We start from the raw sequence: 16,550 nt of genomic DNA, 5'->3' as shown, positions 1-16,550 counted from the left end.
TCGCACTGTGGATATGAGTGTCAATGCTGCAAATACTGTATATTCTTGCTTTGACAAAATATGCAGAACTGTCTGGTATTTTTAGAGTTAATTCAGATGATGGTGGGGGGGAGGAGAAAGATAGGACTGCGGGTGGAAGAGACCGGAAGAGAACCTCTGCCCTTCCACCTGATAGGAGAACATGATATATGACAGCAAATTTAGGGAGGGAACATGCTGGTAAATTAATTGCTCAGAGGAAGAGAATTTTAGATCTTAGCATCAACTTCGTTATGCCTGTGCCGACATTTTGTAACAATAAATTACTTTTAGGAAAATCAATGCCTGGAAGTTCTTTGAAGTGTTTCATTAGCCGGAACCATAACAATGAGTTTACAAACTGGGATGTTAATGAACGTCGACATAAAACTTTATTAATATGCAGACTAGATCACAGGACTGAATCAGGAAGATGAAGTTTCAAACTTCAAAACCATCTTCAGAATCATGGAAGCTGAAAAAGGAGATTGTCAGAAGAATAATTTGGGGTTCCGAGCCAAACTGGGGTTGCACAAGAAGAAATTAAGATGAAATCCAGACAGCTGTGAGGAAAGGATATTTATTTATTCCCAAGAACAAGGAGGTTTGCTCTTTGGGATAACTACAGAGAAAACGAGGTACAAACAGCTGGTTTATAGGGGAACTGGTCCTTGGTGTAAGTCTTGAGGAGTATGGATGTCCGTGCATGATGGTTCCAGGGTGATCCTTGAGGACATGGGGATGTGTAGGTACATGTCATCTATGATTTTTATTCTGGTGAACATGTAGTTTCACTGGGAGACAGTTTTAATTCAAATTAAACCAAACCAATAGTTTAATTTTAAACTATTTCTGTTTACAGACCTTCTTCTTTGATGTGTGGATTAGGTCTGGGTTTAAGGAAGCTTGAGTAAAAGATTTTCACCCATTTGCTATTTTTAATTGATTAACTAGTTTCAGCTTGACTGCCAATTATCTAGCGGAGAGGCTGATTCTCAGTCCATTATAGATTCGATTAATATTTAAGGGGAGATGGAGTCAGTATAAGGGCAGGGGTCTTCAAACTTGGCCCTTTTATGACTTGTGGACTTCAACTCCCAGAATTCCTCAGCCAGGCACACTGGCTGAGGAATTATGGGAGTTGAAGTCCACAAGTCATAAAAGGGCCAAGTTTAAAGACCCCTGGTATAAGACATAAAATATATTTTGATTAAGGCTTTCCACAAGATCACACCACACAGTGATCTTCTAAGTAGCCACAATCACATCCTCTCACATCCAAGCTTGCAACCCTGTTGCTCCTAACCAGGGTTTATCTTCATCAAATTCACCTAGAGTTGTTGTTGTTGTTAGTTCCGAAGTTGTGTCCGACCCATCACAACCCCATGGACAATGTTCCTCCAGGCCTTCCTGGCCTCTACCATCTTCTGGAGTTAGCTCTTCCCTAAACTCTTGTAGTTGTGCCCTTTCCACACCAGGTGGCTAGAACCATCATTAAATCATCCCAGAAAGGTGGGGGGGGGGACATTACCCAAGAAGAAAATGTGGTTAATGGTGCCCTTTGCGTGCACCAAAGTAGAAAGTTATTTTTAATTAAGCCAGTTTTGCAAAATAATGTTATTGTGTGTCAAGAGAAGAAGGATGCTACGTCAGCCAGCTGCCTGAGGCCTTGACAATCTTTAATAAATGCTCTCACTATCAAGAATTATTACGGTGAGGCAAAATAGGTTTGTGCTAGACTTAGATACAAGTGGATACTAAATAAAAATACTACTTAATATAAAGGTCTTCCAGAGTTCTATGTACAAAGGGAAGCTTCGTGTTCTGTAATACGCAACAGAGATCAATTTTCCCATAAGAGAACCAAGAATCTATTTGGCGTGTTGATCCTAGTCTCAGAAGGAGACCCTCTGAGTAGCTTCAGGAGTCTGGATGAAATTTGCTAGTCTCTCTTTCTTGTAAGAATTATGAGCAATCCCTTATCTAGACTGGAAGATGTAGAAGAAACTGCCCAGGATTCCCAAAACCAGCACCATGTTGCTCAGTTTCACGCTGGCAGCTCCACTGAAGTTACAGAAGGAAAACTGGCAGCACTTGGTAGCAACGGATGATGATCCCATGTCCATGAAATTTTCATCACAAGATGGAGTGCATTGCTTGCTGATCCGGTAGTCATCAGGCTCACCTTTATGTGGCAAAATAAAATCAAATAATTATGTAAAATACAAGAAATTAGAAGCCACCAAAAATGGGGGGTGGGGGATTTCAGCCCTATCTAGGCTCAGTTTTCCTTTCTGGCTGGACCTTCTAACTCAGCCACTTGAAAGTGGGTGGACTTCAACTCCCAGAATTCCCCAGCTAGCAGGGGTTGAAGTCCACCCAGTTTCAAGTTGCTGAAGTTGAGAAACAGGGCTCCCGGGTCCTTTGGCAGTTATTTCCTCTACTTTCCAAGTGTCCCTTATAGAATAACAGAGTTGGAAGGGATTTGTAGGTCATCTAGTCCAACCCCCCGCCCAAGCAGGAGACTCTACACCATTTCTGACAGATGGCAGTCCAGTCTCTTCTTGAAAGCTTCCAGTGATGAAGCTCCCATAACTTCTGAGGGCAATCTGTTCCACTGGTTAATTGTTCTGTCAGGAAATTTCTCCTTAGTTCTAGGTTGCTTCTCTCCTTGCTGAGTTTCCATCCGCTGCTTCTTGTCCTGCCTTCAGACGCTTTGGAGAATAGCTTGACTCCCTCTTTTTTGTGGCAGCCCCTGAGATATTGGAACACTGCTATCATGTCCCCCCTCTTCTCTTCGTTAAACTAGACATACCCAATTCCAGCAACCATTCTTTATATGTTTTAGCCTCCAGTCCCCTGATCATCTTTGTTGCTCTTCTCTACACTCTTTCTACACTCTTTCAACATCTTTTTTATAGCATGGAGACCAAAACTGGATGCAGTCCCACTACACACCATACGGGAAGAACATTAAACATTCCTCATTTCCCTGGTACATCCATTCTTCCTCCAACTTTCTTAACAATGGTTGAACCTCTCTGGTCTCAGACATTGAGGATCAAGTCTATCTGAAACCAGCATCCTCTTGTCAACTACCCCTTCCTCTCAAACCTCTGGAGAACCAGTAACCTGGAACTTAAGTAAGGTCAAAGGAAGCTTTCTTCTGTTCCTTGTATAATTCAGGTCTGGACCCAAACATGAATATCAACATCATGGCACCCCGTTGCCAGGATTTAATAGCAATGTTCAATATTTTTAAGGAGGCTGGAGGCTAAAACATATAAGGAACAGTTACAGGAATTGGGTATGTCTAGTTTAATGAAGAGAAGGATGAGGGGTGACATGATAGCAGTCTTCTAATATTTGAGGGGCTGCCACAAAGAAGAGGGGGGGTCAACCTCTTCTCCAAAGCCCCTGAAGGCAGGACAAGAAGCAACAAATGGAAACTCATCAAAGAGAGAAGCAAACTAGAACTAAGGAGAAATTACCTGATAGTTAGAACAATTAATCAGTGGAACGACTTGAGTCCAGAAGCTGTGAATGCTCCAACACTGGAAATGCTGAAGAAGAGACTGGACAGCCATTTGTCTGAAATGGTATAAGTTTTCCTGTCTGAGCAGGGGGTTGGACTAGATGACCTGCAAGGTCCCTTCCAGGTTTATTATTATTACTACTATTATTTATTGTTGTTGTTGTTGTTGTTGTTAAAATAGTTTGGACATTAGATCATCTCCCTAAACCAAAGTGGCCGGTACCGTAATTGTTTCTGCTTCCGTGATACGTACCATGTCTGCCACGGTTAACCCTTTTAATGGTAGTGCAGTATTTGTCTGTTTCTGCGCACTTCTTCATGGACATGCAGTTCCAGTTGGAAGGCTCATTTTCACAGTAATAGCAGGCGAGGGAATGCACTGAATAAAAGATAGAAAAACACATTTTATACAGGAGTAGCCAGGCTAAACTTTCTGTGCTAAGAATCCAGAATTCCTGGACCTTGTAGTGCAACCTAGGGATGGCTGACCATTTTAAATCCAGTAGAGCAGAGGTCTCTGATTTTTTGGGTACCAGGGTTCCATGGAGAGAGGTTTTTCCGCGGACCGGAGGGTGTGTGGTTTTTTTAAAAACCAATTTTAAAAACACATTGGACATAGATATGACATCACTGGTTCCATACATCTTCCAACATTTTACAATAGTATTAGTACTCATATAGACATATAGTTTTTGAGCTTTGCTCACTATTTATAATATACTATTAACACTTTTTCCCTTATTTCTATATATCTATTTATCTTTTAAATATACATTTGTCTATAATCTATATTTTATTCTAGCACTATACGTTTATCTTGGCTACCCTCTTATTGTCTATCCAATCATAAAACTGTTCCCAGATTTTATAGTACTTGGTTTTACTTTTGTCCTTGAGTTCCCATGTAAGTCTATCCATTTCAGCGCAATTGAAAATTTTCAATAATATTTCCTCTTCGGTTGAAGTATCTTTCTCTTTCCATTTTTGAGCGAAGGCTATTCGTGCCGCTGTTACTATATGCAGTAGTAAATAATTTGTATCTTTGTTATATTTTCTTTCTATAATTCCCAATTAAAAAAAAATTCTGGTGTGGCCTCTATATCTATTAGCAAAATTTCTTCCAGCCATTTCTTTAATAAGTTCCAAAATTTTTGTGCCTTTGGGCATTGCCACCACATGGGGTAGTAATTCCCAACGGTCTCTCCACACTTCCAGCATATCGAGTTTTCCCCCTTGTTCATTCGAGCTAGTCTTGTGGGAGGGAGGTGCCACCTATAAAACATCTTATAGAGGTTTTCCTTATAGGAGGTTGCTACAGTAATTTTTAGATTTTTTTTCCCATAAACTTTGCCAAATATCCAAATCAATATTGTGCCCAAAATATTTCGGAGGGTGTGTGGTTTTGTGTGCTGCCTGCATCCTGCAAGTGAGGCTTTGCTTGTTTGTGCAGACCGGTTGCTGGCATGCCGTGGTCCAGTACTGCTCCATGGACTGTGGATTGGGGACCCCTGCAGTAGAGGCAGTCCTGGCCTTATGACCACAATCGAGCCCAAACTTCCTGTTGTTAAGTGAGACAGTTTTTAAGTGAGTTTTGCCCCATTTTATGACCTTTCTTGCCACAATTGTTAAGTGAATCCTTGTTGTTAAGTTAGCCACTTGGTTGTTAAGTAAATCTTGCTTCCCCACTCGTTGTGCTTTGCAAAAGGGGATCAGGTGACCCCGGGGCATGGCAACTGTCATAAATATGAGTCAGTTGACAAGCAGCTGAATTTTGATCACGTGACTGTGTGGATGCTGCAATGGTCATAAGTGTGAAAAACGGTCATAAGTCCCTTTTTTCAGTGCCGTTGCAAACTCAAACGGTTGCTAAATAAACCGTTGTAAGTCAAGGAGACCCTGTGCAGATTGAACCAAAATATATCAGCAGTCTTTTCTTTCACACTTTGCTATAATTACAAGGAAGAGTAATTATTAAATTATTAGATGGAATAAGGACACCTCGAAAAGCATTTTGGGTGGATCCCAAATTCAGAACACTGTAATGCAAACTTTTTATAAAAACCATCTCTTAGGAGTTTGATAGCAGTGGTGGGATTCAAATAACTGAACAACCGGTTCTCTGCATGGATGCAGACCTGGGCCTCCCAGGCCTAGAATGGACTTCCGGAAGTGGCATCCATGCACTTTCGGTCGGCTGTTCTAGGCCTGGAAGGCCTCGTTCTAGGCCTGGAAGGCCTCCTCCAAGCTTCCCAAGCCTAGAAGGACTTCCGGAAGTAGTATCCATGCACTTTTGGCTGGCCGTTCTAGGCCAGGGAGGCCTCCTCCAGGCCTCCGAGGTGTAGAACGGACTTCCGGAAGTGGTGTGCATTCAGTCGTTTCTCCGAACTCTGCAAAATTTAGCTACCGGTTCTGCCAGACTGGTGCAAACTGGCTGAATCCCATCACTGGTTGATAGTAAATGTACAGGTAACCTTCATTTAGCACCTGCCTCATTTAGCAACTGTTTGCAGTTACAACTCTAATGAAAGAGTAGCTTTACAACCAGTTTACGACATGTGCAGGTCTGTGAAGCAAAGAAAAGAAGTTAGATCATAAGCACCGATGTGGGTTCACTTAGTGACTGCTTTGCTTAACAACTGAGCTGCTGGTCCCAGCTGTGGTTGCTAAGCAGGGAACACCGATAGTCCCATATATTATGTTCATGTAAATACTATTCATTGGTAGTCCTCAATTTATGACCACGATTGAGCCCAAACTTTCTGTTGTTAAGTGAGACAGTTGTCAAGTAAGTTTTGCCCCATTTTATAACTTTTTTTGTCACAATTATTAAGTATATCGCTGCAATTGTTAAGTTAGTAACCTGGTTGTTAAGTGAATCTGGCTTCCCCATTGACTTTGTGGTCAAACGGTCGCAAAAGGGGACATTGCAACTGTCATAAATATGAACCGGTTGCCAAGCATCCGAATTTTGATCCCGCGACCACGGGGATGCTGCAAAGTGTGAAAAATGGTCATAAGTCACTTTTTTCAGTCCCGTTGTAACTTTGAACGGTTACTAAATGAACTGTTGTAAGTCAAGGACTACCTAAACTTGCTTTTATGTAGACATGCAGAGGACCAAATTGCACAATGTCCCTTTCTCATGCCAGGATACTCATCTCCATGCAAGCTTCCAAGCTCAATTAAAGGGTATTTTTTAAAAGCAGTAAGCAAATCCCATTTTCAATACGGCTTCGGCTATAATCCAGTTGACCACCAGGTGGCAGCAGCAGAACAGATTTTTTTCCCCTGAATCTCTGATGCCATCTAGTGGTGATCCAAATATTGGAAGCCTAGATGTGTGAGAACCCTAGTAATTTAATACAGATATTATGATGCTCAGTTTTATTGGTAGCACACAAAGAGCCTTGGACTTACAACTGATCCCTTAGTTCAAAGGTCACAAACCTGTCTTGGTTGGTGGACCGGAAGGAAAGTGAGGGGGAAGCATTTTATGCACACATGCGCCCACGCAGCCACAAGCATGAGAGTGTCGCAAACAGGACGGGGTTAGCACTTGCGTAATACTCGTTAGCACTGCCTTGTTCTTGTGTACAGTACCCTGTTAATAGTCCCCGAGGCACGGGCTCGGCCCATTTTCGCACACCAAGGTGCAGCAGCATCCCATTTTCGCACCCTGAAGTGTGGCGTTGGCCCATTTTTGTGCAGCGCGGCAACACGGCGTCCTGTTTTTGTGCCCCAAGGTGCAGCAGCATCCCGTTTTTGTGCCCCAAGGTGTGGCAGTGGCCCGTTTTTGCACCGTGCGGCACAGCATCCTGTTTTCGCACCCCATGTCCATGGCACTAGCACACGTTGGGGGTGATGTACATGTGCATGCACTGATTGATTGCTCTCACTGTCGGGAAATTTCTGGTTAGTTCTAGGTAGCTTCTCTCCTTGATTAGTTTCCATCCGTTGCTTCTTGTCCTGCCTTCAGGCGCTTTGGAGAATAGCCCTCTTCTTTGGGGCAGCCCCTCAAATATTTGGACAATTGCTACCATATCATCCCTAATGGGGAGTTAACTCATCTGAGAAGCTGTATCTGTTCTACAAACCTTTCAAGGACTTATACAACATAGAATCATACAGTTGGAAGGGACCTTGGAGGTCTTCTAGCCCAACCCTCTGCTTAAGCAGGAGACCCTAGACCATTCCAGATAAATGGTTGTCCAGTCTCTTCTTAAAAGCCCCCAGTGATGGAGCACCTGCAACTTCTGTAGGGAAGCCATTCCACTAATCAATTGTTCTCACTTTCGTGAAATTTCTCCGTAGTTCTAGGTTGCTTCTCTCCTTGATGAGTTTCCATCCATTGCTTCTTGTCCTGCCTTTTGGTGCTTCGGAGAATAAATTGACCCCCTCTTCTTTGAGGCAGCCCCTCAAATATTGGAAGACTGTTACCATGTCACCCCTCATCCTTCTTTTCATTAGACTGAACATTTCCAAGTTGATCTTCTGCTACGGTACATTCAGCCACAGAGTATCAACAGCCATCCAAGTTATTCTTGTTGCAATCATGAAGTCTACATCTAACTGCCAGTTGTCCATTTATCCTTAGATCTGCAGAACCTGTTGAAATTCTAATGGAGATTTTGACATGTAAGATCCACTTGTTTGTTTACCTGCCCTGCCTAGGTTGAAAGGACTCATTAAGGCCCAAATAGCTGGGTGGGGTGGCCACACACCTTATGGAAGAGGAATGACCCAGAAATAAATCAAAGGAAGAAGAATTCCGTGGGGTGGTTTCATTCAAAGGTAGCAGGCCCTGGCAACTGACCTGTTTGCATCACATCGTTTTCATCAAGCACCAGAGTTGGGAAGTGTGAAAGACACAACGAGAAAGATTTGCAGGCATTCAAGTCAAACTTACGATTTTTCCCGAGGCAATAAATTAGATCATTAACACGACATCTCAAACTTGTCCAGCCAGTTTCCAAGAATCAGACAATATATATATATGTCCACATCACAGAACTCAGGAGGTTACAACGCTAAAGCTCAGGATGTTACAACACAGGCAACCACCCAGGATGTTGCAACACAAAACTCAGGATATCAGTATACTAGATCTCAGGATGTAATCACACAACCCATTACCAGGTCGTTATAACACAAAAGACTAATGGGCACACAGCCAGCACCTGAACTACTCAGGATGTTACGAAATAGCCGAACAATCAGCAAACAATAACTCCAACACAGCCAACCCACCCACCTACAGCAACTAAGCCAGCATTCCACACAACCCCACCAATATTTATAGAGAGACAGCAGCTCCGATCACACTTTGCTCACACAAGCACGAAGCCGAAGACCCCACCCTGAAGATGACGAGTGGGACCTCGTCGAAACATCGCCAAGATACTCTCAATCTTACATGGGAAAAGATCCGAATACGCCAAGACCTATATATATATATTGTCCTGTCTTAGGCTGGGTGACCTTGCAGGCCAGCCAGTCACTTGCTCTCTGCCCTAGGAGAGAAGCAATGGCAAGCCACTTCTGAAAAATGTCATCAAGAACATTGCCTCCGAGAATCGGAAGTGAGAGAACAGAAGGGAAAAAAAAGTTATACTATTGGATCCTTCATATTTATGACTAAACTTGCTTGCAAGGGGAAAGGCTGGGTGTTTAAAGACCCCTATGGAGAAGCTCTTCCCTAAACCTGGAGGACTCAGCTGAATGGAGACCTTCATAATAAATTTTCATTTCAGCCCTGCTACTTGGACAAGCATCCAAGGAAGAGAACGATTGCTTGGATATCAAGACCTCAATTTTGGCAACTTTAAGATGGGTGGACTTCAACTCCCAGAATTCCCCAGCCAGCTTGTACAACATGCAAAAACACAGATACAGCTTCATGATTGAGAGCAACCCTACCAGATAATCTAACTTCTCACCACATTTTATATTTTTATCTCTTTTCTAGGGTGGTTCTTATTTAGCCCGATTTGATTCTTGATGATCATCATCATGAAGTTATCCATTCATTTGCAACCTAGTCTTGGGAAGTCTAAGGGCCAGGTCTCTCCACATCTTCCAATCTTGCACTACTTCTTTGACCCAAAGGTGCTTTTTCACGAGGCAACTGGGCTTTCTTGTTTTTCTTTGAAGATGTTTTGCTTCTCCTCCAAGAAGCTTCTTCAGCTTTGACTGGGTGGTGGGGAATGGAAGGATTTATACTCCTTGCAGACAACCGGTCATTTGCATCCTTTTAGAGAGTCATTGAGGCCACTTAGAGGTTTATCTGTGTCCTCAGGGTCACCTGAGTGGTGTAAATGGGTGTGGAGCCTTCTTGGCTGCATGATGTTTTCCGCCCTGGGTCTCTTCCCTGTTGAAGATGGGCGCAGGCTGTTGGGGATGAGTCTGTGTTGTCTGCATCTCAAACTGAAGCGCAAATGGTTCCTGTAGTCTGCAATGTTTTCTGGAAATCTGTTCAGACTCCCACATCATTTGAAGAGGGTTCATCTCAAAGTGCATGGCTAAATGTCTGTGGAGATTCTCGGTCATCCAGGTTCTGGTTGTCCCAAATCTGCTTTTTCAGGAGGCAACTGGACTTTCTTGTTTTTCTTTGAAGACGTTTCACTTCCCATCCAAGAAGCTTCTTCAGCTCTGACTGGATGGTGGGGAAGGGAACTACTGACAGGACTGTGTTGTAGACTGGAGATAGATGATGTTGGATCCCTCCCCCTCGGTTGATATAAATGGCCTCCTTGACCCTTCTTTCAAACCAGCGGTCCTTTCTATCCAAAATGTGGACTTTGCTGTCTTTCAAATGCAGATGGACTGCTGACTCTTGTCCTGATGGGTTTGTTCTCCTATGTTGTGCCACGCATTTATGAAGTGGTTGTTTTGTTTTCCCAATGTACAAATCTGACTATTTCTTTGAGTTGGTCTGCACTCTGGCTGGAGTCAGCTTTGATGTTCTCCAGCCACCGTCTTCTTTGACAACCTGGTTTCCTTTTATGGTGAACTCTTCCAACCAAACTCCTTGGGTGGCTGGGGGGGGGAATTCTAGGAGTTGAAGTCCTTGTGGGTGTCTCTTCTTGAAAAGTAGCAGATGGCACCTGTGACCATAACACAGTTGGTTACAAGGAGCTGATCCCTTGCTCGCATCGTAAGCATTATTCCATAGTATTGTTTGTCATGTCTTTAATATGCAATATGCTGTGGGAAATCAGCCCCCCCAGAGAAGGAAATATTAAAAGGGCAGAATATCATATTTCCTCAAAGGATCTTAAAGAGGCAGAAAAGCATGCCCAGTTTTTCTTAATAGCCCCAAGTCTCCTCCCACAAGCAGAAACCAGCTCTGTAGAAATGCAGATGTGATAATCCATTCAGGAAGGTTGGAGGCCTCCAGCTAGAAGCTTAGGAAGGCAAAGACACCTAAAATCTACATACCCCACCCAAACTCTAGGACAGGACATAATAGGATTAACCCACAGATGCCAAAGAGGCACACTCAGACTCAGGTCAAAGTACATGACACAGGAAATACAAAGCCTCAAACAGGAACAGGAAACAACTCCAAACAAAAGCCCAAGAGGGTATAAAACCCACTCCCTAGTACATGTGGTCTCTCTTTTTTCTTCCAGAGCCATCTTCCTGTCTGGCTCTCCTCTTCAATAAAATGCAACCTTCTTTCTAAAGCAGTCGCCATGTTGTTTATTCCCGGCTTGGACTGAACCCTGATGAAGATTTTTCCTTCAACAATGCAATTCAGCTTCACACACAGAAGAGGCTGGTTGGAAGAGGCTCTTTTCTTTCAGAACATAAATATCAATCAATCAGAATAGAGCTTGGAGGTCATCTAGTCCAACCCCCTGCTCAGGCAGGAAACCCTATACCATTTCAGACAAATAGCTATCCAGTCTCTTCTTAAAAACTTCCAGTGTTGGAGCATTCACAACTTCTTGAGGCAGGCTATTACACTGGTTAATTGTTCTAACTGTCAGGAAGTTTCTCCTTAGTTCTAGGTTGCTTCTCTCTTTGGTTAATTTCCATCCGTTGCTTCTTGTCCTGCCTTCAGGTGCTTTGGACGATAGCTTGACTCCCTCTTCTTCCGGGCAGCCCCTGAGATATTGGAACACGGCTATCATGTCCCCCCTGGTCCTTCTCTTCGTTAAACTAGACATACCCAATTCCAGCAACCGGTCCTTGTATGTGTTAGCCTCCAGTCCCCTGATCATCTTTGTTGCTCTTCTCTGCACTCTTTCTAGAGTCTCAATGACTTTTTTACATCGTGATCAAGTGAAGCCACTTCACACTGTTCTAACTTACAATATTTAAATTACATTTAACTGAAATATATTTATTGTCAAGCATGTCCCAGTTGATCCTATCAAGCTCACTCAAGAATAAACTTGCATTTCTCTTCAAGGCTGTAAGTCTTACTGATCGCCATGCTTAAAGCAGAAGAATTATAGGCAATCTTTGACTTACGACCACAACCAGCCCAAAATTTATGTTGCTAAACAAGACGGTTGTTAAGGGAATTTTGCCCCATTTTGCAACCTTCCTTGCCACAGTGGTTAAGTGGATCCCTGCAGCTGTTAAATTAGTAACACAAATGTTAAGTGAATCCGGCTTCCCCATTAACTTTGCTTGTCAGAAGTTTGCAAAAGGGGATTACATGACCCTGGGACCCTGCAACTGTTATAAGTACAAGTCAGTTGCCAAGCGTCCGAATTTTGATCACGTGACCATCGGGATGCTGCAACGGTCATAAGCCTGAAAAACAGTCAGAAGTCACTTTTTCAGTGCCCTTGTAATTTTGAACAAATGAACTGTTGCAACTGGAGGACTATAGCATCCTAACTTTGAAGGAGATTGTGGTGACATCACTAAACTAAAAGAAAGAAGTGTTGCCTTCACTCTGAATAGACTTACAACGGATGAGGAATCCTGAGGAAAGTTCTCTTTTACAACCCAAGAATAAGAGGCAACATGAAGATAAAATGTTTTATGAGATGAGACTGTCATGGTTCTGACAGATGAAACTCTTCAAAGAACTTCGAGGCATAGTTTACCTTAAAGAATCTTTATTTGAGAAGCATAGCATCAGCACGTACATGGTCGAAGCCAAAAATTGAATTCCCCTCCCCTGAGCACATAGTATCACAAAGCACAATTCCTTTCTCCAATTAACAGTCATAAATCACATTCTCCAATTAGTTTGAAATGCAGGCTCTCCCTCCAGTTCTCCAGCCCGCCAATTCTTATCATGTCTTATTTCAATAACCTTGATTCTCACACTAGGTCCAGTATTGTTATGTCTAGCTAAACTCTCATGCACATTCCTCCCCTCCCCAGCATCATCTAACTCTAGCTCTAACTCTAAAAGTAAAACATAAGAAGAAAATGGTTGCATTTTGTCAAAGCAAAACATCCGATGTTAGCAGCGTTGACAGAGACATTTCATAAAATGAAGATAACTTTACCCAATTCTCTTTAACTTAGTTCTATTTCTGCTCATTCTCTCTTGATAGATAGATAGATAGATAGATAGATAGATAGATAGATAGATAGATAGATAGAGATAGAGATAGAGATAGAGATAGACGGCATCCATGACGGCATCCATGGGTTGAGCACTGAAACAGCTTGGTCATGTATAAATAAGCGCTCCCATTGACCTAGATGGATCCCTGATGATGCTGGCAGTGGCCAGCGAAAGCTAGGATTTTAACTTATTAAAACTTTTATAGTTTTTTAAACTTTTCCTGGTGTTCACGTTTTTTATCTCTCGTCAAGATATAGATATAGATATAGATATAGAGATAGAGATAGAGATAGAGATAGAGATAGAGATAGAGATAGAGATAGAGATAGAGATAGAGATAGAGATAGATAGATAGATAGATAGATAGATAGATAGATAGATAGATAGATAGATAGATAGATGATACAGAATAGATAGATAGATGATACAGAATAGATAGATGGATGGATATAGATATAGATATAGATATAGATATAGATATAGATATAGATATAGATATAGATATAGATATAGATATAGATATAGATATAGATATAGATATAGATATAGATATAGGTATTCTGTCTTCCTGTTTGTTGGAGCTCCTCATGATGGATTGATCGAACTAACTTGAAATTTTTCTAATTTAGCCTTATTCTCTCCTTATCACCTTTTTTTCACCCTACGTGTACATTATTTTTTCCTTCCGCTTAATCCTGTTCCATTCTCAGAAACTGTCTGGACGAGTCCCTGCAGTTTTCTTGGCGAGGTTTTTCCAAAGTGGTTTGCCATTGCCTCCTTCTTAGGGCTGAGAGGAAGCGACTGGCCCGAGGTCACCCAGCTGGCTTTGTGTCCAAGGTGGCACTAGAACTCCTATTCTCCTGGTTTCTAATCAGACGCCTTCACTGTGACACCAGATTATTGTATCTATCTTTTTACCTAGTTTTATTATCAGGTGCTAATTGCAGGTCCTATATACAATTACACTTTAGTTCCACCCTCCTTACATAGCTGAGACACCTACATGCGATTCAACATCTACACCTACATTAATTCAAGCAGGAGACTTTCTGGACTACAAACAATGACACAAATAGATGGACTGAGTGGGTGGATTGTGAATACAAAGGATGCAGTGCACAAAGCAGATCCGATGACAAAGGCCTACGTAGGGCGTGATCCAAAACAACTCAAGATGGTGACCACAAAAAGCATCTCCTGTTTGTTTATGCACAAAACGCAAAAATAACAGCAGAAGCTTCGATGGCACCATGGCTGACCTAGATGCTAAGGGCCCCAGTTCCCTGGCTTTTTTGCTTCCCCGGCCAAGTATCTCGGCTGCTATGCATATTTTATTTTGGATAAATTCTTTATTTCGTTCGTTTTTATTACTGCTTTAAAATAAAATAAAATAATTAAATAAATAAAACAAAATATTTAAACTATTTAAAAATAAAATAAAATAAAAAAGCATTTAAAAATAAAACATTTAAAACAATATTTTATTGTTTTAAATGTAGTTTATCTACTTTTTTAAATTGTAAGCCACCCAGAATCATAGATGGGGATGGGCTGCTATAGAAATTGAATGAATGAATGAATGAATGAATGTTGTATTGTCCGTTGAAAGAGAGAGAGAGAGAGAGAGAGAGAGAGAGAGAGAGAGAGAGAGAGAGAGAGAGAGAGAGAGAGAGAGAGAGAGAGAGAGAGAGAGCGAGCTGCGATCCATTCTGGAATGGGCAGCATCCCATTGAAATACAGATATATATACATACATACATATATATATACATACATACATACATACATACATACATACTTACATACATACATACATACATACACATAAATGCCTACATAAATAAATAAATGCCTACATAAATAAATACTTATATACATACATAAAGTATTCTGGAATGGGCAGCACATCATTGAATGAATGAATGAATGAATGAATGAATGAATATAAATAATATAAATATAAATATAAATATATAAATATACCTTGAGTGCTTTTTTTTTTATGCACCCTGTCGACCCAAATATGGGAGAAAGAAATCTTTATAAATATATAAATATATAAATATATAAATAAATAATACATATATAAATAAATTAAATAAATAGTATCATAGAAAGAGAAAAGAGAGAGAGAGAGAGAGAGAGAGAGAGAGAGAGAGAGAGAGAGAGAGAAAGAAAGAAAGAAAGAAAGAAAGAAAGAAAGAAAGAAAGAAAGAAAGAAAGAAAGAAAGAAAGAAAGAAAAGTCAAGTGGGGAAGAACTGACTACATTTAAAAAAACAAATGAGAAATTACCTGGAACCCCCCACTGAGAGGCAGAGCTCTAATGATAAAAATTAGCTGACTGGGTGTTGTTGTTGTTGTTGTTGTTGTTTTTAAAAAAAACTCTGCCTTTCAGGGAAGCCGTGACGGAGCCTCAGGAATTGCCTAAAAAAACTTTCTATATCTCAAAGATGCTTTTCTTTTTCTTTTTTTTTCCTCAAAAGGCAACTAGACCGTTTTTTCTTTGAGGAAGACATTTCGCTTCTCCTCCAAGAAGCTTCATCGGTTCTGGCGGGATGCTGGGGGCGATGGAGATTTGAGACAACCAGGGTCTGGATAACTGATCATCTCCACAAACATTTCTATAGACCAGTGTTGCCGGCTTTAAGATGGGTGAACTTGATCTATCTTTTAAAGAGGAAAAACATAGGACATCAGGACCCACAGTCCTGATGTCAACGCTGCTATAATGGGATGTTCTGCATTGACAACAGATGGACATGTAGCCATCTTTTTCCCTTTCGCTTGTAGAGTTAGATGATGCTGGGAGGGGGGGAGCTGTGAATGAGAGTCCAGCTAGACATAACAACACTAAACATAGCGTGAGAATCAAGGTTATTGAGCCCAGAACTGATAAAGAATTGGTGGGCTGGAGAGCTGGAGAAGGAGCCCGTGCTTCTAGCTAATTGGGGATACATGGGGAAAAAAATGGGGAACCTGTTCCAAGTCAAGCTGCCTGTTGCAATTGACTGATGGTGATATCCAACAAAATGAGTTTCAGCGTGGAGAAAAGCAAAGTTTTACATTTAGGCAGGAAAAACCAAAGGCACAAATACAGATTGGGCGAGACCTGGCTTAAAAAGAGTAACTGTGAGAGGGACCTTGGAGTCCTAGTGGACAAACACTTGACTATGAGCCAGCCGTGTGCAGCAGCAGCCAAAAAAGGTAACACAATCCTGGGTTGCATAAACAGAGGCATAGAATCAAGATCATGCCGCAAAGCAGGGCTTTTTTTCAGCCGGAACGCGGCGGAACGGCGTTCCGGCACCTTTTTCCGGGCCGGCCGCACCGGAAATAGCCCCTCCCAAACCGGAAATAGCCCCTCCCAAATTTTACTTGCATCTTTTCTCTAAAGGGGCGGTCCTAGGGTTTGATGGGGGCGTGGCCAGGTTTGAGTTCCGCCACCTTTTCGCTGAGAA

General features: G+C 41.8%; 1 protein-coding gene across 1 annotated transcript in view; it reads right to left on the bottom strand.

Moving 5' to 3' along the window:
• Positions 1–1,997: 1,997 nt before the first annotated feature.
• The window catches only part of LOC107293928 (lymphocyte antigen 6E-like), a 34,370-nt gene continuing 19,817 nt past the window's right edge, over positions 1,998–16,550 (bottom strand). The window contains exons 3-4 of the mRNA XM_015823116.1: positions 3,807–3,932; positions 1,998–2,203 (exon numbers count right to left, since the gene is read on the bottom strand). Coding sequence (XP_015678602.1) covers positions 1,998–2,203; positions 3,807–3,932 — 332 coding nt within the window. The remainder of the gene's footprint in view (positions 2,204–3,806; positions 3,933–16,550) is intronic.

The sequence above is a fragment of the Protobothrops mucrosquamatus genome, unplaced genomic scaffold (assembly GCF_001527695.2).
Source record: "Protobothrops mucrosquamatus isolate PMUCROS unplaced genomic scaffold, P.Mucros_1.0 scaffold1777, whole genome shotgun sequence".
Classification (NCBI taxonomy): domain Eukaryota; kingdom Metazoa; phylum Chordata; class Lepidosauria; order Squamata; family Viperidae; genus Protobothrops; species Protobothrops mucrosquamatus.
Note: the sequence above shows the minus strand (reverse complement) of the source record. Positions and strands in the feature narration are given on the sequence as shown.